Genomic DNA, 22,189 nt, shown 5'->3' with positions numbered 1-22,189 from the left:
TCTCAATTGAATTTGTGATGTACATAAGGCTATTGTCAAATTGAGCATAGCACAACTACTAAAAAGATGTGCCCTCGACCAAGAGATCAAGAGGTTCGAATTCCCCATTCCGCTTATTTGAACTCTAAAAATAAAAACTTCAGTACAGGGTATTGACCTGCTTTACTTCGTTCGATTCGTCACACTTGTTCATAAGTATTGATTTTTTTTAGGATCTATATCCATTATTTACCCAATAAAATTGGTCGTTGGATGTCCTCCAGATAAATTCAAAGATACAGAACACAAAGGAGATATATGAGTCCACATGGTAAAATTATGAGATCCGTTTGTCTTTCCATCGATGTTCCTCATCAATAGAAGTTCATATTAACTTACTTAGCAGAGCACAATAGAAAATGGGGAAAACATCACCATTAATCCGCAGAAGGATGCCAGGAAAAGAGACGGGAAGATTATTAACAAGTAGAACGTGCGCTAAACAAGAAAGAAGAAGAAGAGCCTTCGTACTTGCCTGAGCATCATACATAATAAGGGATGCGTAAATTACAGTTATGCCAAAAATTGAATCTGCAAGACCCCTGCGATTATATTCTTAAGTAATGTCATGAAAAGTTATTCTGAAAAAACAGGAAAATAACTTCTTAGAAACGAAAGCCAATCAACAAAGAAACGCATATTGAGTAGCGGATTACCTCTCAACGCCGATAATAGTGGCAGCGGCGACCACCGCCTGAAACACATGGCATAACAACAGCAGCGACGGTGGTGATTATATTAACGAAAGAATTCAGAACATACAAAGCAAATAGAGGCTACTAACAGAGGAGTGAGTAGAAGGGAAGCCTCCAGCTCCAAAAGCAGTTCTAAAGTTGAACTCTCTGCCATAAAAAAGAACAGAAGTGAAAGGCTTCGCGAGTTGCCCAATCGCAGCGGACACGCCGGCGGCAACTAAGACCTAGAAAACAAATTAAGCCAAATTGAAGACAAAATTCATCCATTAAGAACATGAAAGAGACGAAATTATCGATACAGAGTGAGAAGAAGGCACGATTACCTTGTTGTGGCTGAGTTGAATGAATTCGTCAAGCAATTGAGCTCTAGGAGCGGTGGATTTCGAAGGAGAAGAGCTTGATTTTGCGAGACGAATGTAAGAGTGGAGGAGGCGATTGCAATGGTGATTAATCAGCCGAGTATGAGGGGGAAAGGGAAGGGCAGTGGCGGAGGTCCACCATGGCAGTGACATTCCGTTTGCAACGGCAAGAAGAAAGGTGAGGGGAAGAAGTTTGAAGGTTAAGCTCAGAGGGCAGCGGCCATTGTTAATCTGTTTCCACCCACTTCCTTCTTAACCACCACTCTCCAACTCCTTTATCATCTCCGTCGGAACCCAAGGGAAGTGAAGCGACTTTTACTCGTTTTTTTCTGAAGTAGGGTTAAGGGATTTTTTGACCGAACAGTTTGGTTGGTTAATAAGTTAACCCAACACAAAACTTTTCCCAACTCAACCCAATTCAATCTCGATCGCTATTATTTAGATACAATCTAACCTAAAACATATTAAAATTTTGTAAACAAACACAAATCAATTTATAATTAAAAAATAAAATTAAAAAATAAAGAACAAAAATTCTAATATATTAACGTATTTCATGATAAAATTAGAGACAACTAAATACTAATATTTTTTTAGAATAAGATGATAGTAACAAAAATATAAGGATAGATGATTGAAATTAAATAATTTAGGGTATATAATAAGATAAAAATAATATTAAAGAAATTAAAATAACAATTTTTTTTTGTAAAGTTTTATTAATCCTTACTTTATAATTATTTAGATACAATCTAATATAAAATATATTAAAATTTCGTAAACAAACACAAATCAATTTATAATTATTTACAACAAAAAAAAAATAATAAATTCGATAGAAATAAGAAGAAAAAATTATAACATATTAACATGGTTCAACATTGTCATAAAATTAAAAGACAACTAAATACAGATATTTTTTAGAATTAGTTAAAGTAACAAAAATATAAGGATAGATCATGAAATTAAATAAATAATAATTTGTATGGTATATAACAGGATAAAAATAATATAAAAGAAATTAAAATAACAAAATAATAGAAAAGAAATTAATATAAATTAAAAAGAGTATCACGCTAGCAAGCCCATTAATATCTGAGGATTCTCAATATAATTTATATATTTTATTTTTATTTGGATTGGGTTGCTCGGGTCAACTCGAGGGTTTTGTCCCACGAACCCGGGTTGTCGGATTGATGTACACCCTAGTTTTTTCTATTAATATTATTTATTTATTTATCTAAATAATTATTAGAAGTTTGAAAATGTACTTGATATTTATAATTGAGGGACTTATTTAATATAAAATTTAAAATTAAAGGGGTGAATTAATAAATTTGAGAAGTTTTTGGATTAGATAGCAAAACTCTCAACAATCGAGTGATTTTGTCAAAAACGCCCTGAACGTTCGTCCGGCAGTAACACTATTTGGCGGAAGCGCTGGATTTGATCTCCGGAGTGCCGACTGAACAAAAGATCCAAGACTCCAAAGGCTATACATTCGAAGCATTTTCAGTTGCCGCCGATCTGGAAGCTCAAATTTCTAGCGCCGTCATAGATTCGAAGACTGGAGAAGCAAAGACCTCTTATAAACCCTAAACAGCAGTGATTTTTGCTTCTCCGCGGTGAGAAATCACTTTCCGTGTTAGTAATGGGAGTTCTGGCGGAAGAAATTAGCCGTCGATGAAGCGCCGATCAACATTTCTACGACCCGTCGTCACCTATTTAGTTCCAAAACCTCCATGGTTCCACTTATTTCATACGTCCACTGACCCAATCGCTACTTCCAATGAGGTCTCCACCATAATCGAAACTGTTGATCCCATTGAAGATGCATTGGAAATCATAGCCCCTCATCTATCATCTGATGTAATTACCTCCGTCATTCAAGAACAGCCGAATGCTCGACTTGGATTTCGACTTTTTATCTGGTCGTTGAGGAGAAGGCATCTGTGCTGCAGCGCCTCGCAGAATTTGATCATTGACAGGTTAGTAAAGGACAATGCCTTTGAATTATATTGGAAAACTCTTCAAGAGCTTAAGGATTCTTCTACTGAAATTTCATCGGACGCTTTCTCTGTATTGATTGAGGCATATTCTAAAGCCGGCATGGCAGAGAAGGCCGTCCAATCGTTTGGCATGATGAAGGATTTTGAATGTAAGCCCAATATTTATGCTTACAATTTGATTTTGCATGTTTTGGTGCGAAGAGAAGCGTTTTTGTTAGCATTAGCTGTGTATAATCAGATGCTTAAATGTAATTTGAATCCTAATGTGGTTACTTACAGCATTTTGATTCATGGATTCTGTAAAACTAGTAAAACTCAAGAGGCCCTTGTACTCTTTGATGAAATGACTGATAGAGACGTATTGCCCAACGAGATAACCTATTCGATTATTCTTTCTGGGTTGTGTCAAGCTAAGAAAATTGATGATGCACAGAGATTGTTCATTAAGATGAGAGCTAGTGGTTGTAGTCCAGATGTAATCACTTACAATGTTTTGCTTAATGGATTCTGTAAGTTAGGTTATTTTGATGAAGCTTTTGCATTGTTGAAATCATTTGAGAAGGATGGCCATATTCTTGGAGTCAAAGGGTACAGTTGTTTGATTGATGGCTTGTTTAGGGCTAGGAGATATGATGAAGCACATATGTGGTACCAAAAATTTTCGAGGAAAAACGTAGAGCCTGATGTTATCTTGTATACTATAATGATCCAAGGCTTATGCCAAGAAGGTCGGGTTAACGAGGCATTGGCATTGTTGGATGAGATGACGGAAAGAGGGTTTAGTCCAGATACTACTTGTTACAATGCTGTAATTAGAGGATTTTGTGATATGGGTCTTTTGGATAAGGCCCAGTCTCTTCGACTCGAGATTTCAAACCACGACTGTTTCCCCAACAACCACACATACTCCATTCTCATTTGTGGTATGTGTAAGAATGGGTTAATTGATGAGGCACAACATGTATTCAATGAAATGGAGAAGCTTGGATGCCTTCCTTCTGTTGTGACCTTCAATTCTCTCATTGATGGATTTTGCAAGGCTGGTAAGCTTAAGGAAGCTCACCTTTTGTTTTACAAAATGGAGATAGGGAGAAAACCTTCTTTGTTCCTTCGACTTTCGCAAGGTGCCAATAAGCTTCTTGGTACTGTCGATCTCCAAGTTATGTTGGAACAATTATGCGAGTCGGGGTTGATTCATAAGGCCTACAAGCTTCTTATGCAGCTTGTTGAGAGTGGAGTTTTTCCAGACATTAGAACTTACAACATCCTAATCAATGGATTTTGCAAGACCAACAACATCGATGGTGCTTTCAAGCTCTTCAAGGACATGCAACTTAAAGGGCGCTTACCAGATTCAGTTACGTACGGGACTCTAATAGACGGGCTCCACAGAGTCGGTAGGGACGAGGACGCTCTAGGGATTTTCGAACAAATGGTAAAGGATGGGTGCAAGCCTGAGCCTTCTGTTTACAAGTCTATCATGACTTGGTCGTGTCGAAGAAAAAAGGTTTCACTCACGTTTAGTGTCTGGATGAAGTATCTGAGGAATTTTCGTGGCTGGAAAGATGAAAAGGTCAAAGTAGTAGAGGAAAGTTTCGACAAAGGAGACCTTGAAAAGGCGATCTCGAGAATAATCGAAATGGACTTGAACTCAAAAGACTTCGAGTTGGCTCCATACACCATTTTTCTCATTGGATTGTGTCAAGCAGGGAGGGTTTCTGAAGCCTTTGCAATATTTTCTGTTCTTAAGGACTTCAAAAGGATTATAAGTTCAGCAAGCTGCGTGATGTTGATTGGTGGGCTTTGCGTAGAAGGAAAACTTGACCTAGCTGTGGAAGTTTTCCTTTATACACTTGAAACAGGCACTATGTTGATGCCTAGAATTTGTAACCAACTGCTAAGGCATCTTCTTCATTTAGAGGACAGAAAGGATCATGCTTTTGTTCTTATACGTAGAATGGAGGCTTTTGGATATGATATGAATGCTTATCTCCACCACAGTACTAAGTCACTTCTTCATGATCATTGGAAGTCCTTGAAAGCTAAAGCTAGACACGAGCAGCGGTTGACGAATTCACAGCAACGACTCATAAATGCCACATTTCCTATGGTTGAAAGTAATTAGAGGACTTGCTACATGGTTTTGAGGAGTTAGTCCTTCCTAATTTAACAAGTTTCACCCTTCTTCTTTCCTGAAACTTGAGGTCATGCCCATGGCAAATAAGGAACCTGGTGTTCAACCGGGGAAAAGGGTCGATGACTTCGAAAGAATTGGGCCGAAATATGCCACTGAAAGACTCTACTGAGACAAAGATGGGCTGTTGAAATACGTCTTCCTCGATTGAGAGCTCTGGGACGTCGAAAGTTGGCTTAAAGTTGGAGGGCAGGTACGAGTGCCAATAATGTTGATAATTTTTCATACTCTTACTCTACAATTTTGTACAACTATCTGATATTTACTTGGAATGAGGAATATGATTTGAAAACATGGCTGCAAGTCTATGTTATAAGCATGTTCTTTTTGTTGTTTCACGACGAGCAAACTAATTCTGTGTTGGATGAGCATTTTTCATGATTCTGGTTGTCTCCACAATATACACAACTCACTCACTTCATTGACTTGGTTTACTGTACAAATTTAAGGATTTCCTTCTAATGGCAACTTCCTTAACATATTAGACATAGCTGATACTTGTGCACAAGTTCCGCAAAGTCGATCGCCTGCATTTTGTTTCATGATCTATCTATCATATACTTCGTGTTCTTCGAATTTCCATAAACCAGTACTTTCTACTAATTTCACTTGCGAAACATTATTCTCTCTCCTAGACATATTCGATTCACGAAGAAGCTTTCTTTCTTGACCGCTGGGAGATTCGAAGCATTCCTTATAAGGGTGTGGAAACCTCTCCCTTCCTTATAAGGGTGTGGAAACCTCTCCCTAATAGACGTGTTTTAAAAATCGTGAGCCTGACGGTAATACATAACGGACGATATTTCTCTATTTCTCTCCCAGTAGACGTGTTTTAAAAGTCGTGAGACTAACAAAAATACACACTAAAGCGGATGATATCTACTATAGGGTCTTGCTAAAGCGGATGATATCTACTTTAGGGTCTTTCTTTCAACTTTTCTGATGTTTGGCTTTGGCTTTCTCGTTCAACATTAAAATTTAAGAACATTAAAATTTAAGGATATTAATATAATTTAATTTAATTTTTAGTCGTATAGTTTTCTAAAATTATTTTTATTAAAATTTATGTATTTCATTCATTATTTAATGAATGATAAATCAAATATAAATACAAAACTAATTAATATTAACTACAAACCAAAGAATTAACTAATTAGTTTGTTTTTTTCCTCTGTAAATAGAATGTTTATTGTTTTTAGAATAATTTTTACATAAAACTTAAAATGAAAACCATGTTTTAACGATCTCCCATTTAATTAAATCTGTTTCAAGCTTCATTTAACATTCCTCAATCATCATGAAACTTATAAATAAGAGAGGAAAACAAAAGAAAAAATCACCAAAAAGCAATAAAAAAAAAACATAAAAAGAGTTTTGTGACGTGAAATAAAGAAGATGAGGTCGTGGTTGATATGTTTAGTCTTAATTGGCATGCTCGTGGTGAGCCAAGATGTGGCCTCAGAGACCAAGTTTCTTAAATTTCCTGATCCTTGCCAACAACCTAACCCACCCCCCGGTTGTTCTATTGGAAATGCAGTACCGGCTAATCCTTACCGTCGAGGCTGCTCTAAAATCACACGTTGTCGTGGAGGATGATGTCAATCAATTCCAAGAACTAATTTTCTATGAACATATGAAGGAAAAAAAAAGTTGTTTATATAATGATTATATTTCTGAATTATATATGTATTTAATTTTGTGGGTAATATGTGCCATTCTTCTTTTAACCATTTGATTATCCATGAATCTCTATTATAATTAACAAATAGTTTGGTCATTTTTGTTAAAGAAAAACATTTAATTAAAATTTCTCGAGAGCACTCCCTCACCATGAGTAGTTGGCATTTGATATATGTGATTTAGACAAATGCCCCGAGTCGACAATTTTTCTATGACTACTCCCGAGCACCTCCCTTGCCACGATTAGTAGTATCACGATACTGAAAAAGAAGATGTAGAAAATATACCCATTAAACAAGGAGACCGGTTGCTTTACTCTAGGCTCTAGAGGTTCAAACTTGTTATACATAGTCCTAGGTAGAAAATTTAGCCTTTGCGGTAACTAGCATCTGAAGATGAGGTGCTACCCCAAACAACTCTCTCTATACTGAGTAGGGAACATCATCGTGAGTGCTAGCCTGCTCATCATCCATGGACGAGTTAGCTGGCAAACTCATCCCATAGGCCATAAAGTCGCCCAAGGTTGAGGAGTGCTACCACTGGTACTGGTTACCCCCATGATCCACATCCTACCATATGATGGGTCCATCGTGCAGAGAGTCGTACCACTAAGTAACACAACCCTAACCAACTTCATGTCTAGCTCAAACTTGTTATACACACTCCTATGTAGAACATTTAGGCTTCAAGGTAATTAGCATTTGAAGATAGTAACCACCAAATACCTACATGATCCACGTCCTACCATATGATGGGTCCATCGTGCAAAGAGTTAATCTAACACCAAGTAACACAATCCTAACAAGCTTCATGTCTAGCTCAACGATACCGTACCACAGTGGAAAGGGAGTGGAAGCTCTTAAAAAGCTAAACCAATTGTTGTCGGCCAAGGAGTTTACTTTCATCAATTTCAACTCCCCAAGTATGTTGTTGTTAAAGAGCTCTAAGGTCCCATCCTTTGATCATTTCAAGTTTTCATTTTAAGTCTCTAAACTTTTAAATCTTCTATCGAATTAAATTTTATGCAAACTAAAATTTTATATTGGTCATGCTTGATCTAGCCAACTCTATGCTAGTTTTAATTAATGTCATACAACTTTGATTAACTAGCAACTCTATCCTAATTTTAATTACTGCAGATTGTCACACAAATTTGATTAATTGCCAATAGAGCATTTATAGCAAACAAAATCAATCGATTAAAAATATATATAATTTTGTTTAGGTTAACAAATAATAAACTTAAGTTGAAAATTCATTTGATTAAGTAACACATTAGATTCTAGTTTACAAAATTGTTTACAAATTATGTGATTCAACTATTTGATATCTACTAAACAATTATCATGCAAAAAATTTCAAACAATGTTTCCACGACTAAATTCTTCCAAGTCTCCAACAAAAGCCTAAATGACCAAATAACTTACTCTCTTAAGCACCAAAATCTTATCAGAACTACTTGAAATCAAAAGAAATTGTTCCAAGACCACTGGCAGGATGATTCACGAAGAAGCTTGATAAGAGCCTAAGCAACCAAATCCTATCAGATCACCTGAAATCAAAAGAAATGGTTCCAAAGACGCTTGCAGGAAGATTCAGGAAGATGTTTGAAGTCATATGAAATATGTAGTCACACACATATCAAATCCTTAGAATCCAAATGCCACAGTAACTAACATTCAGGATCAATTGATCCGAGACGAACGACATAAAAAGAAACATCCTCCATCCACTTCATACTCGAGAACAATTGCCTTTCCAGCTAATTTCTAATATAATCCAGAAACATAAGTCAATAACCATCGAATTTTCCACTAAAAATTGACGAGCAATGAGTGAAAAGAGGAATAAGAAAGGAGAGAAGGAGAGGAGAGAATAAAATGTAGGTCTAAACCAGGCCCCCAAATCAGAGAATATCAGAGGGAGCAGACATGTTGACCTGTGGATTCGATTTCCGTGCACACTACCATGCTTCCTTCATTCGATTATTCCAGAGCATCGGCTTATTGTACACAGATCAATCCCTCCTTTCTCATTCGATTCGTTTTCCCACTCAAAAGAACACTCAATCGATTCAAGCAACATCTACAACTGCGTGAGATTTAAAACTAACGAACGCTAATGAGAAGATGAGCTATAAATCACAAAATGTAAGCGAGAAACTCTACAAGGAACCTAAGAACAAAACCGCGTAATATTCCGAACACATGAGAAACGTTGCGAAATGGATTGATCCATGAATAGGGTCAATAGCGGTTCTTTTATAGAGAAATTGTAGGGTTTCCAATCATGCTTCGCTAAGAAGAATATTCGAGAGAAAGCCCATAAATAACTGTAATGGGCCGATATTGGGCTTATAGAAGAACAAAATTAAGACTTTAAAAAAAAAACTCAATTGATTTCGAACATGTCGCCTTAACCACTCGAGCACAAAAATATTATTTTTAATTTCATGTAAGGTCAAATGGTCCATTTGACTTCTTTTGTGAGATTAAAGTAAATCCCAACTACACAATTCTTTTGTCGGGAGACTATAAATACCTACGATATAAAATTCAGATTCGTGGATGAACGGAATTCAGATTTCAAATTGAGACATTTCCCTTAAAAATCCGAATATCATATTTGTCATTTCTAAGCTTCAACCAATTCTTGTGGTAAAATTGCACCCGAGTCATTCAATCAAGCCTTGATCAAGTTCGATTGTGAGTGACTCAATCTAGAAAAAAGTTTCCAAATCTTGCTTCTTCTAGATCTTTGATCGTAAGAGATAATCTAATTCTAGTCTTATCCCTAGATGATCCGAATACTGTACAAAGAGGTGTAGGGTTCTTGTTTTAACAAAAGCTTGGATCGTTGGGATTAGGATTAGGGTTGCCTTATCCACAAAGTTGCTTAAACACTCCTAAACATTGTTAGAATCATCGATCTCCATTCAATTTTGTTTGCAAATTCGATGATCGTTCATCACTCTTGAGCGGAAATGCATGTGTGGCTCCATCAGCTCATCATCTCATTCAACTTCAATTACGTTCCAATGATTTAGGGTATTTTTGGCTACTTCGGGTAAGTTTAATGCATTTTAGACCAAATTAAGCCCGTTTTGAAGTTATCCAAGCCAATTTACCTCATGTTTTAGCTGGTTCAGTAATGTTTCTCGCTAATTAGGGCTGATTCAAGATAATTAGATGGTTGTAGCTTTAAATGTCATAAGTGAAATTAAACTTCGGTAGGATTGACTTAAGCTTTTGTTAGTTTATGAAAGTATAAAAATAGTCAACTTAAGCTTATCCACGTTAGTGTACATACGGTTGGAATGCCAAGAACTAGGTTAGATAGGTTGTTTGGTATATAAATGGCATGCACCCAGTGGATTAACGTTACATGGTATTGAATTGAATGATTATACACGTGCCCTCATGTATGATCAATCATGACTTTATATGAATATGCACGTACTACGTGCGACAATATAAACAAGAAATGTTTATAAAAGGATAAAGTCATGAAATGTAGACAAATGTTTATGTGCACCATATCACTCTAGTGGCTTACCTTACATTCATACACTCGTGTAACATGATTACCTCTGTAGTTATATATTGCACGGACATATACACTCACGATATTACTCATGTATTTTTCTTTCTAAAACAGTGTGAGCTTTACGTTATCCCATATTCAGATTTGAGGAACTTATGCCTTAATAAAAAAGGGTGTATATATATACACCCTTTTTTATTAAGGCATAAGTTCGTTGACACTCAGGGTGTCCGACCCATAAAATATTATGGCATTCATGAATGAGCTTCTTCCTCAGCTCTCCTGTTCTTGGAGCGTATAATTTGTTTCCCTTTATCATTACAAGGTCTCCCTCGACCCAAAATTGTCGTGTCTTCCAAGTTTTGGCTAGTTCAACGACGGCTTTGGCCGATGAGTCTTTATGTAAATGTTCTTTGATGATGTCACGCATCGATCCATCGATCTTACTTGAGTGAATATGGGCTAACATGCATAGAGCCGCATGTTTACCCTTCTAACTCAGCGCGTTGACTGCTTGGTTACTCTTTCGTGTCTTGTGTTCAAATTTGAAGTCGAATTCAGCCAACGACTCTTGCCACTGGGCTTGTTTTGCCACTTCTTCCACTTGTCACAATCACACTTTTGATGACAGTGGACTTGCGATTGTGCGGCACTCACCTTCCAACAACAAGTGAGCTAATCCAATTCGTTCTTACCTCGTCTACGGCCAAGCAAAGTATGCTCGAGACTCTGGTCTCGATTTAAGAAGAAAGTTTTAGAAAACGACTGCAACGGAGGGAAAATGGGGAAGATAATAGAAGGAAGACTTAAATAAAAAAACATGACGGTTGGTTTGAGGAAGCTTTTCCGGTTTTATCAGTTTCAAACATGAACGGAGAACAATTAAAAAAATAAATAAATAAATAAAGTCTTAATTAATTCTCCCATGAAGATGAATCCCAAGCACATGCCTCAGACAAGGAGATCTTAGAGAGAAATTGAGAGAGAGAGGGAGAGAGAAAGACAGCCCTAGAATTTGGGGCCAAAGGAAATGCAAGATCCAGCGTCTTCAAACCCTATCCACACTCCCAATTCCAATCAAATTCCTCCCTTCGATGTTGCACCGCCGCCGAAGACTCATAAACCGCCGCCGGTGGTGAACGCGACGGCTTCCTCATCCATGTTTGCCAATGCGAATGCTGGTAATGCCTCGTTTGTGCCTAGAGGTGGTTCACATCATCGGAGGGCTCATTCGGAAGTTAGCTTCCGATTGACGGAGGACATTATGGATCTCTCCGGCTCGGATCCGTTCAACGGCGGTTTGTCAACGGCTAGTCTGGAGGAGATCGGATCGGAGGATGATCTGTTTTCGACCTACATTGATGTGAAGAAGCTTGGAGGTAATGGAGGAGGGAATTTCGTGGATCAAAATGCCAATGGCGGAAGTGAAGGCGCCGGTGGTAGTGAGGGGGAGAAGACTCCGAAGCCAAGGCATCGACATAGCTTATCGGTGGATGGAATGACATCGTCATCGAGTATGTTTGGGGAGGTTATGGAAGCGAAGAAAGCTATGCCTCCTGATAAATTGGCTGAGCTTTGGAGCAGTGACCCCAAACGCGCCAAGAGGTTTTTCTTCATTCCATTTCTATTAATTATGCTTTCTGGCTGAGCTTGGAGTCAGTGACTTCTGAGTGATTGCTTTACTTTGGATCCATTTTTGTTCAATTCTTGCTCTGCATCAGTTTCCCCTGCTGAATTATCGCCATTTGGAATGGTTTTGAGTTCTTATTTTCAATCATTTCTCTGGTAGTGTTCTTATTCGAATAATCGTAGTCTTCTGCTACTCATAATCCAAGACTGATTCAACTTCATAATCATAGTTTTCATCTTTAGTGATCTGATTCTACTTTTCGTTTCTTGCATTTGAATGTTTGGTTTAAATTGCCAGATCCAGAATTACTTGCATCATTTGTTTAGAATCAATCTGTGATCTGAGTAGAGCTCCATTTTGGACATCCAGATGCTCATATATAAAATTAGTTTAGAATCAAATTTTTGGTATCAACATTCGAACTATTCGGAGAGATATTAACGGTGAAAGATGACAAATTCATCGTCCTGTCCTGTAATCGGCATCATCTCGATATGCACAATGATTTCAGTTTCAGATTAAGGTTTTGGATTTCCTGGGAACCTCTTTCTCATGTTCTTGCTGATATGTGTAGGATATTAGCAAATCGACAGTCTGCTGCTCGCTCAAAAGAGAGGAAGGCACGGTATATACAAGAGTTGGAGCGCAAGGTGCAGACCCTTCAAACAGAAGCAACTACTCTATCAGCCCAATTGACTTTGTTCCAGGTTTTTGTCTTTCAACATGAGCTAAGCTCGCATTTTTCCAGAATTTTTCACTCTGATTGAACCTTATATTCTTTGTTGGAGGGGAGAGTTTTGCTATTTTCTAACTTATCGTTTCGCAATTTTTATCCCTTCATCATATTCACGTTAACTGACAATGGACTTAGAACTATGATCTAATTAAGACTTGTCATCACAGCGAGATACAAGGGGTCTCAGTAACGAGAATACAGAGCTTAAGCTTAGGTTACAGGCTATGGAGCAACAAGCTCAATTGCGTGATGGTGAGGATCATACTTCAGTACTTAGTTTTGAACATATGTTACTATCACAGTCTTGTTTGAAATTGTCCTGAACTGTATGCAGCTCTAAACGACGCATTAAAGAAGGAAGTCGATAGGCTTAAATTCGCTACCGGGGAAATGATGAGCCCTTCCGAGTCTTTTAACTTGGGAATGCATCACATGGCATATGCCCCATCGTCTTTCGTTCAACGTTCACAGCAACCAGCAGGTCCTCAGAGTATGCAAATGCCACCATATAGCCATTCCCCATCTAACATGTCTAGCCACCCTATGCATCCATCAGATTCTCATTCTCTCTCGGAGGTTCTGCAGAGCGACCCTCTCAGCCGATTACAGGGTCTAGACATCAGTAGTAAAGGATCGTCACTTGTGAAATCTGAGGTCTCCTCAATCTCTGCAAGTGAGAGCAGTACAACTTTTTGATGCAAAACTGGCTCCTGACGCTTGACCCAACTGACTTGTTGATGATTCATGCTATTTAGTTTATTGTTTATAGATCGACCTCCGATTATTTAGAGAAGTTTCTCCTCCACTTCAATAGCATTCATTTGATTTGTATTTAAGGACCAACTTTTTTCTTTTACATTCTTAGGGGGATTCTTCAAATGGGTTTCGTTGAAATGTTTGTTTTGGCATATGAAGCCTTGTTGTTATGTTCATGAGGTGCCTGAAACCTTTGTTGGAATGAAACATGTTGTGTTCATGTCGGGCAACCATGTTTTTTTTTTTTTTTTTTTTTCTGGCTTGAATGAGCTAAATGACATACTGAGTCTATCCTAGTGTCTGAAATTTGTTTTGAGAAACTCTCTAATCTAAGCCTAAGTCTTCAACGAAAACTTCGTCGTAGGTATGCATCGAGGTATGCATTAAAAGTTCAACGTATTAATGAACGTTTTCAGATGTGTGGACAACTACTAATGAAGATGAATACAGATGCAGCAATGAATAGAAATCAGGACCAGAGCACAATTTCAGCAGTGTTCATAAATGAAAAAGGAGAAAATATGTTTACCTTCACCAAATTTGTTGAGCAGAAGTGTGGCAAACCTGTTGAAACACAAATCAAAATAGGGTTCAGAAGCAGGGATGATCATGTGGGAAGTGGTACAGAAATCTTACATGCTAAAACGGTGCTCGTTCAACCATTGCTACTGGAACAAACATCAGCTTGCTGATTCGGCTGCACGATGCAACATTTAAACAACGACCAAATACGTAGATCAACTTCGAAAATTCCGTTCCCGTTGACATTTTCGATTTTTCTATATTACAATCAAAATACAAGGGGGGGCATGTAATTCAACTTCTAGAGGTCAATCTCTACAACACCGAGTTTGGATCGAGACTCGCAAATACATTAGTATCGGGTCATGTTTCTCCACTTATCCTTCAAATCAACCTGAGACAACACCCCAAAAACGTCTTACAAAACGGCATGGATACTCAAAAGACAACATGTCAGATCATTGTGAAATTGGTTACCTCTGTTCTATCATCAAATATTTCACGATAGCTATTTAAGATGAGCTTCCAATTTCCTTTACCAAACCTATATTACCAACACAAACAAGACAATTAAGTGGAGACAATATAAGCTAACAAAACATCAACCATCATATAATTTCAAGTTTTTAACTAAATAATGCGGACTCGAGTGATGTGTGTATGTTCGAGTGGGGGCAACACCCAAATCTCTTTTTATTTATCCCTATATAAACAGACGAAAATAGTAACAGTTGAAGGCACATAGCCACATACCTTTGCACAGCAGTTCTTAAGGTATCTTCTTCAAGCAAGCTCCACCTCTTACACTTCCTTCTCCAAACCAGTCTGTTTTCTTCGTACTTCTTCAAGGGAGAAATGACCTTTCTCTTGGGACTAGGTAGGTGAAGTCGGCTAGCGCGATTTCTTTCCGGAGAACCATCTATTGAATCATTCCACTGCAACAAAAAGAAAAAAAAATTACAATAGTAAAAATTTAACTTGAAAGTAAATAAAAATAATTACGCATATAGAATAAGTCCCTCAGTTATGAGGGAGGCAACATCAGTAAAGAAGATCAATATTTCATTCCCCACCAAAGGATTTTCAAGGGTACGTAGTCATGAAGCATAAAACCATAATATAACATAGCATTAATGGTGCAACCATGATAAAATTCTTGATTAAAATGGAAATGGTTGACAACACCAAATATTAACTCAAAAGAGGATGCTCCATCATTTTGTTGAGACTCAACAACGTTCCTCCTAGCAATGATAATCTTGAAAACATAAAATATTTGACATCGCACAATCGAGAACAAAGCCTTTAACAAGCAATGTAAATTCGTGCAACTATAACAGAAAGCAGAAAAGGCATGCTAGCATGGCATCAAACATGCCTTACATTACCTCATATGTACAAGCCGAACTGTTGCGTTCCATTATACTAGGTCGTGGAACAATTGTCTGATGTCCATGGCGTGGATTGTTGAAAGCTGTATTCATGGATTGAAGAGGCATATTATCCTTGTTAATGGCTGGATTCGCAGCAACTGCATCGTTTTGGTCCTCCAAAGAATGCTCAGGAGTTTTATTCTTTTTAGCAAGATCTTGAGCTACAGATTCCGCAATGCGTAATGCATCAGGAAGTGGATCTTTCACCAATGCTTGCAACTCTAAAGAGCTGGTTTTAAGCGCTTCTCGTACCCGATCAAATTCTGGAGTTTGTAGGCAAGTAGACTTTCCAGATGAACTGTCATTCTCCAAGCCCTCAAGATGATCAATTTTAGCCCCTCCTCTAACACGCTTATGGGATGCAAGGGATTTGCATCTTGGCAAGATAGAAGTCTTCAAATTTTCTGAGTACACAAAACAAATAACTAGATTGAAGATGCTTAACCCTAAGATTTCAAAATTAAAGATAACAAAAATCTTAATTTGAATAAAAACATGATAGAGTTATAAAGATATAAGCTAGCATTTATCATCAAACTATAACAGAGTGGATATGCATATCATTACTGCGGCAGTTTGGACTTCGATCTTGCAAAACTGTAACTTCCTTCTCTATTGATTCTTGCCCTTCCGTTGTTTCTGTAGGCAACTCTTGAACTCTCTCAGTGTTCATTTCAACAGTGGACGATCGTTTAGAATTGTCGTTGACACCCGAATCCTGATTCATATCTAGCACATCATTTCTCTTTGTTTCAGCTCGGGTAAGGACTGGCACGCTCCCCTGATGCTCCGGTCTCGCATGGTTCTCAGTTCGGGAGGGAAATTCAATCCCACCACTCCCACCAACATCTTCACTCACAACAGCAGTTTTGTCTATTGCCTGCTCCAATTGAACAGACTGCATTTCATTCCTCGTCCTGTTATCCATCAAAGAAGCAGATAATTCTAGGAATGAGGGACCAAGAACACCCCAAGCCTCACCCAGATAATCTCCTATCAGTTTCAAAGCTTCATATCTAGTATTCATATTCACCAGTTTCTTCCAGACAATCTTATCCCAGAGTGCCGCTTCTACTTCATCCTTCCATTCTTCAAATTCACGTGAAACCAATTCACTCCTTCCCGACCTCTTCAATTCCATCACTCTCCCTCTCCAAATCCTACTCACTGTATCAAAATACTTTCCATTGTTCTTCATGCCTTCCACCGCCAAGTACTTGACCGTGCACTCCACTGCCACGGCACAATAAGCAGATTTCATTGAATCCATCATTGCAAGGCCTTCAGTCTTGTCCAACTGCTCAATCATCTCGAAAATCGCGAGTACTTTCTCTGTTACTACAGCTTCTGATCTTTCGCTCTCAATAGCCCGTAATAGAACCGTCTTCTTCAGGCGGAAATCGTTGTCCGGAAAGGGCATAACCGCAAGAGTTCTCTTCAGCAAGTGATCGTTCATTGAACTCCGGAGTATGAACTCGATAATCCATCGGCAAACGTCCTTGTCCATGGTCAAAATAGAATCCGAGACAGAAAATACAGAAGATAAAACCCTAACTGCGAACAGAATCACACCTCAAAAACAAAATGCGGGAACTGAGATTACCAGAAATTGGAGATTTTCTCGAATGTTATGATGGCAAATAAGAGATGACGATGATGATAAATGTAAAGACGACAAACCAGCGGACGCCGGAGACAGAGAGAGAGAGAGAGAGAGCAAATTTTGAATTCGCAAGATCTTCACGAATGAATCGGATGTTACGTCGTTTGGAGCGGGAGAAAAAATAGCCTGAATAAAAATATTTGTTTTTATTTTTCCCTTTTCTTTGAAGTTATTATACTTTGGAATTTGATCCAAATGCACTAGAAGTTGCTCTTTCAGCTTGATCGTCTAACGTTTTAGATCTATTTTGTTCATCTTTTTCTTGAGATCGTCGTTTTTTAGAATGAACTCGAGGAGCGTCGACTTCTCGATCTTATTTTTAAATCTTTTCTTCAATGTTTTGCTCATCCTTAAAATATGGTATGCAGATTTCACAACTAACGGTGGTCAAAATTTAAGGTAATACACTCGGCTTTCACGATATAGCCCAAGCCCAATATATAGTCAAGCCCTAGAGCTACTCACCCTCTTCCTGGTGCACAAAGCCCGAGGCAAGCAAGAACCACATGTATGTATAGTTGGGTTTTACCATATTTTCTCTTAAAAACAACTTTCATCTCCAAAATTCTCGACCATAAAGTATGTTGGAATGACTCGTGTTGGTATGTGGGAATACTCTCGACTCTTAAGAAGCGAGAAATAGGTAACATGGACCATCAACCAAATGATTTTCTTTTATAAATGTTACCAGTATCGATCAACCTTAGACGACCTTGTCTCTACTATGATCTTCTCATCTAGTATTATTTATGATTTTTATTGCTCTATTCTTCGAAGATTGTTTTTAGAAAATTAGAAATTACTGAAGAAAAGCTTGAATAATTAAGGCACTCCTGACACGAAATCGCATACGAAAGTGAGAAAGAATGCTACTCGTATGCATACAAAATGTAATTTATTTGTTAGGGAGTTTCAACCAGAACTAGAACAAGAGCTATCTGGAATGAGCAGTTTGATGTTGAAGTTTAGTATCCTCAAAATGTTTTTCTGGACTTTTGAAACAAAAGCACCAGTATAGTACAGACTCGGGTTTGATTCCCGGCTGGTGCAGATCACTTTTTAAACAATGATTTGGGTTCATCACATTCGTCCGATTTTCGGTTATGCTGAAATATTTTTCTCGACTTTTAAATCAAAAGTACCAGTGGTCTAGTGGTAGAATAGTACCCTGCCACAGTATAGATTCGAGTTTGATTCTCGGCTGTTGCAAATTACATTTTAAGCAATGATTTGAGTTCATCACCTTCGTCCGATTTTCGGTTATGCTAAAATATTTTTCTGGACTTTTGAATCAAAAGTACCAATGGTCTAGTGGTAGAATAGTACCTTGCCATGATATAGACTCGGGTTTGATTCCATTGTCAAGTATAGAGTTGAAAATCGTATTATCGACTTTTGTCATTGATGGAATTTCTAGAATTGATAATTTTGTTTCTCTATAATCTTTATTTCATTTATATTTCAGTTCAAAAATTGGTTAAATGAATCAAGTAAACTTAATTATAACACGCGTGATCATCTGGCACGTGTCATCATACATAATAATAATAATATACTTTTACCCGTAGACTTCTTATCAAATATGTTTTTATAAATCTGATTAAATATTAATTACTTTAAATTAAATATATTTTTCTTTTTTATATTTAGTAGAAGGCTTCAAAATTTAATTAGATATCTTATGGTCAACTACAAATTACAAATTTCAGTAATATAAAATTATTTATTTAATAATTTTTTTTATTCATTAACTTTTATTTAATCAACTATAGTACTAATGTTGTATTTAGAGATGTACACGGGGCCGAGATGGGGAAACCTTCCCCGTCACCATCTCCTCCGTGCAAAATTGCTCATTTATTTTTGCAGAGATCAGGGCAAAGATTCAAATCGAACTGCTTGCAGATCCAAATCAAATAATAATTTAATCAAAGTATATAATTTTTTAATATAAGTCCGAGATTTAAATCTTTTACTCTTAGTTAAAATTCAAGGTGTTAATTCAAGGCTGCTATGGTGACCGACATGGAAACATATAGAAAAGTCAAAACAAACATGCCAAAACCAAAGTCAATTCTACCGAATTATCCACATCTTATTAATTGTTCTAAAGTCAAAACAAAACTTAGGCCGTATGATCTACTAGATATTTTAAAGTCAGCTATCCAAAATAATTTTCGCCCTTAATTTACTTTGGTTTTAAAGGTTATTAAAGATTAAACTGTACGTGTCAACTTTTAGGTTGATTATTTATCATACATTTAATATAAATAGATATATACAAATATTTAAAACTTTGTCATCGAAGCATATAAAATATTTTCTGTCTCGTTTTTTATTGTGTCATCGAAGTTCTCGATTACGTCAACAACTTTGTCTCAAGGTTCGTAGTGGCTTCTGACTTGTGGGTGTGTCTCAAGCCTCATGTTCGGCTTCACCTCACTGATCAATTGTGTTGACGACTTTTCTCATTTGTGAACGTCACTTTCATTGTCGTTGAATCTTCGTTAATTTTAAGATATACTTTTAGGATTTCGAATCATTCAACCGGGTAACAACTCTAGGAGCGTAGGTCTAAAACGTTGAGCTAGAATATTAAAAACGTTGCAATAGGGGCATTTATGGGGAGCTCAAATTGCTGATTGGTTGTTTGCTTTCAAAGCTGTGTTTTAAAAACATGTTGATTCAATTATTGAGAGAAAAGTAGATGTTCTTATCAATAAAAGCTCAATTATGGAGCCTTTGTTTTAGTTATATATAAAGCATTACAAAAATTATGCATTTCATATTAATTATAAATTACAATTTTAATTTTCAAAATTTATATCAAATAATTTCTCCAAATTTATGAATTTTACGGACTAAAATTTAAATTTATTAGACATAAAATTAAAAATTTAAGGATTAATTAAATATTTTTAAAAGTTCGGACATAAAATTTAGACCTTGTTTTTAAAAGCTAAATTTATGTCGGGATGAAATTAAAAGAAAAAAAACAATGGAATTAAGTCCATTCGTTCGTTTATTGTTGATTCTCACAAGAAAATAGAACTAATTACCTATGCTTTAATTGTCCAAGTAGTTATTAGTACGGTAGGTTCGAGTTTCGACATTTTTTTCAATTCAATTGAGCAAATAATTTGAACTTAAAGCTTTTAATCGAACAGTGTACACGAGTTGAGTTGGAAAAATCTTTTAAACCAATCTAAAATTCGGAGTTGGTTGGTTGGTAACTCGAGCAACTTGAATAGAGTTTAAAATCAAATTCTTGATTTTCGGTTGAGTTAGACTGGTTGTCGAGTTATTTTTTTTTAATTATTTTAAAAAATTAGTACATGTTACATTAATAACTAAGAAAGTCTCGTAAAATTCAAACATCAAACATTTGAGTATGTCAAATGTAAAATATTCTTATTTTTCAACTTCGTCGAGTTGACCCGACAAAAAAAAAAAGTCAACCCATGAACCAAATCAAATTTTCTTTAACAAAAATTCAATCAAACTCAAACCGAAAAATAAAATTCTAACCTAACCCAATCGTTTATGTTTTGAGTTGAACAGTCTAAATTGATCGAATTATCTTACAACATGAACCGATTCGACTTGAGTGGGGGAATCTAATGATAATTATATACACCAAACCCAATAACATCCCTCCACTTTTCCTGGACATAATTTAACACGATAATATTTTATTTATTTATTTTTATTTTCCCTTTTTAATAAATAATCGAACGAAGTGTTCATTTTTAATTTGAATTCTTTCATTTTAACTACTTTGGTCAAAAAAGAATGCAAAACAAAACATCGACCATATAAATATTTTATTTATTTATCTCGTAAATATATATCTAAATTGTTTAATTACATATCCTTAAAATATTTTTATGTAACATGAACATAGCTCAATTAATTATAACAAATATCATCAACTAAGAGATCAGATATTTAAATACGTCTATATTTAAGATAAGAGTACGTGCTTGTAGCTATTAGGTCAACAAATTTACCATTTTCTCTCACTTTAATTATTTATGCAATTTTTATTTGAATTTTTTTTTTAATTAAGATTAGTTCGACATTAGTAGAGAAGATAATTTGAGAATGAGACAAAAAAAAATTGAAAATAATAATTATATTTGCTAATTAGAGCAAAGAGACAAATCTAATATTGAGAAAAATATATAATATAGTTTATTTGGTATAATTTCATGTCTTTCATAAATAAATGTATATAATTTTCACACCTATGTCATTGTTTAAAAAAGTAATAATAATAATTTTAATGGATAATATGCTATTTTCAATTTATAGGAATTTTTTAAAATGGTTTGCTGTTCTGACTAATTGTTAAAATAATATCTCGTCATCCATTTTTAATCTTATCTAGTGAGTTATTTGATTGTTGTTCTTTTCATCGTGATTGTGTTTGTGTTCTTCATTGTGATCTTTTTGCCATTTTGAATTTTAAACGTGAGGAAGATGTCGATTCTTGCTTTTACTTTAGTTCTTTTAATTCAGTTTCTTACTAGTTTCAAGTCGGGAGATTGTTAACGATATGCGATTTCAATCTTGCTCGTAATCGTTTGTGTGATGGTATTCGTGTTATATATTTATAGTGATTACTTCATTCATTACACATACGGTGTCTCTTGTACAAGTCTTTCTATAGTAATAGTGTATAACCTCTATCATTGGTAGGCTAGTACTTAGTTTAGGTCACTTGATCAAGTAGTCAAAAAAAATGAGACAACTTGCTTGTTGCCTCTGTCTAGGCTTGCAAGCACTGATCAACCATCTTGTGATCGGGCCCAAAATACGACCAACCTACTTGTGGTCTTGAAAATCAGAACTCTGACCAACCAGTTTATGACTAGGAACCAAGATGAGGGACAACTAGCTTGTGCCTCTACCGGTACAATTAACCTAG

General features: G+C 36.3%; 5 protein-coding genes and 1 non-coding gene across 6 annotated transcripts in view; 3 read left to right on the top strand and 3 right to left on the bottom strand.

Moving 5' to 3' along the window:
* LOC111451718 overlaps positions 1-1,437 on the bottom strand; it is a 4,872-nt gene extending 3,435 nt beyond the window's left edge. The window contains exons 1-4 of the mRNA XM_023092247.1: positions 1,058-1,437; positions 824-958; positions 696-733; positions 515-581 (exon numbers count right to left, since the gene is read on the bottom strand). Of these exons, the coding sequence (XP_022948015.1) occupies positions 515-581; positions 696-733; positions 824-958; positions 1,058-1,246 (429 nt within the window). The 5' untranslated portion in view covers positions 1,247-1,437. The remainder of the gene's footprint in view (positions 1-514; positions 582-695; positions 734-823; positions 959-1,057) is intronic.
* Positions 1,438-2,453: 1,016 nt separating this feature from the next.
* LOC111451767 (pentatricopeptide repeat-containing protein At1g79540) lies at positions 2,454-5,637 on the top strand. The gene has a single exon (XM_023092305.1). The coding sequence runs from the start codon at positions 2,777-2,779 to the stop codon at positions 5,225-5,227; it is 2,451 nt and encodes an 816-aa protein (XP_022948073.1). The 5' UTR covers positions 2,454-2,776; the 3' UTR covers positions 5,228-5,637.
* A 1,054-nt stretch (positions 5,638-6,691) lies between these two features.
* LOC111451581 (protein RALF-like 10) lies at positions 6,692-6,892 on the top strand. The gene has a single exon (XM_023092053.1). The coding sequence runs from the start codon at positions 6,692-6,694 to the stop codon at positions 6,890-6,892; it is 201 nt and encodes a 66-aa protein (XP_022947821.1).
* A 1,962-nt stretch (positions 6,893-8,854) lies between these two features.
* Positions 8,855-8,959, bottom strand: LOC111451892. The gene has a single exon (XR_002712050.1). It is a non-coding gene; the product is annotated as a small nucleolar RNA snoR100 (small nucleolar RNA).
* Positions 8,960-11,456: 2,497 nt separating this feature from the next.
* On the top strand, positions 11,457-13,888 carry LOC111451134 (transcription factor RF2b-like). The gene is made up of 4 exons (XM_023091420.1): positions 11,457-12,124; positions 12,724-12,856; positions 13,053-13,137; positions 13,220-13,888. The coding sequence occupies exons 1-4, from the start codon at positions 11,550-11,552 to the stop codon at positions 13,579-13,581; spliced, it is 1,155 nt and encodes a 384-aa protein (XP_022947188.1). The 5' UTR covers positions 11,457-11,549; the 3' UTR covers positions 13,582-13,888.
* Positions 13,889-14,251: 363 nt separating this feature from the next.
* On the bottom strand, positions 14,252-17,484 carry LOC111451133. The gene is made up of 6 exons (XM_023091419.1): positions 17,200-17,484; positions 16,164-17,094; positions 15,552-16,000; positions 14,917-15,098; positions 14,641-14,707; positions 14,252-14,557 (listed from the first exon to the last, which is right to left on the bottom strand). Exons 2-6 carry the CDS (start codon positions 17,050-17,052, stop codon positions 14,516-14,518), a joined length of 1,629 nt encoding a protein of 542 aa, XP_022947187.1. The 5' UTR covers positions 17,053-17,094; positions 17,200-17,484; the 3' UTR covers positions 14,252-14,515.
* Positions 17,485-22,189: the final 4,705 nt, after the last annotated feature.

This window comes from Cucurbita moschata, unplaced genomic scaffold, assembly GCF_002738365.1.
Source record: "Cucurbita moschata cultivar Rifu unplaced genomic scaffold, Cmos_1.0 Cmo_Scf00013, whole genome shotgun sequence".
Classification (NCBI taxonomy): domain Eukaryota; kingdom Viridiplantae; phylum Streptophyta; class Magnoliopsida; order Cucurbitales; family Cucurbitaceae; genus Cucurbita; species Cucurbita moschata.
Note: the sequence above shows the minus strand (reverse complement) of the source record. Positions and strands in the feature narration are given on the sequence as shown.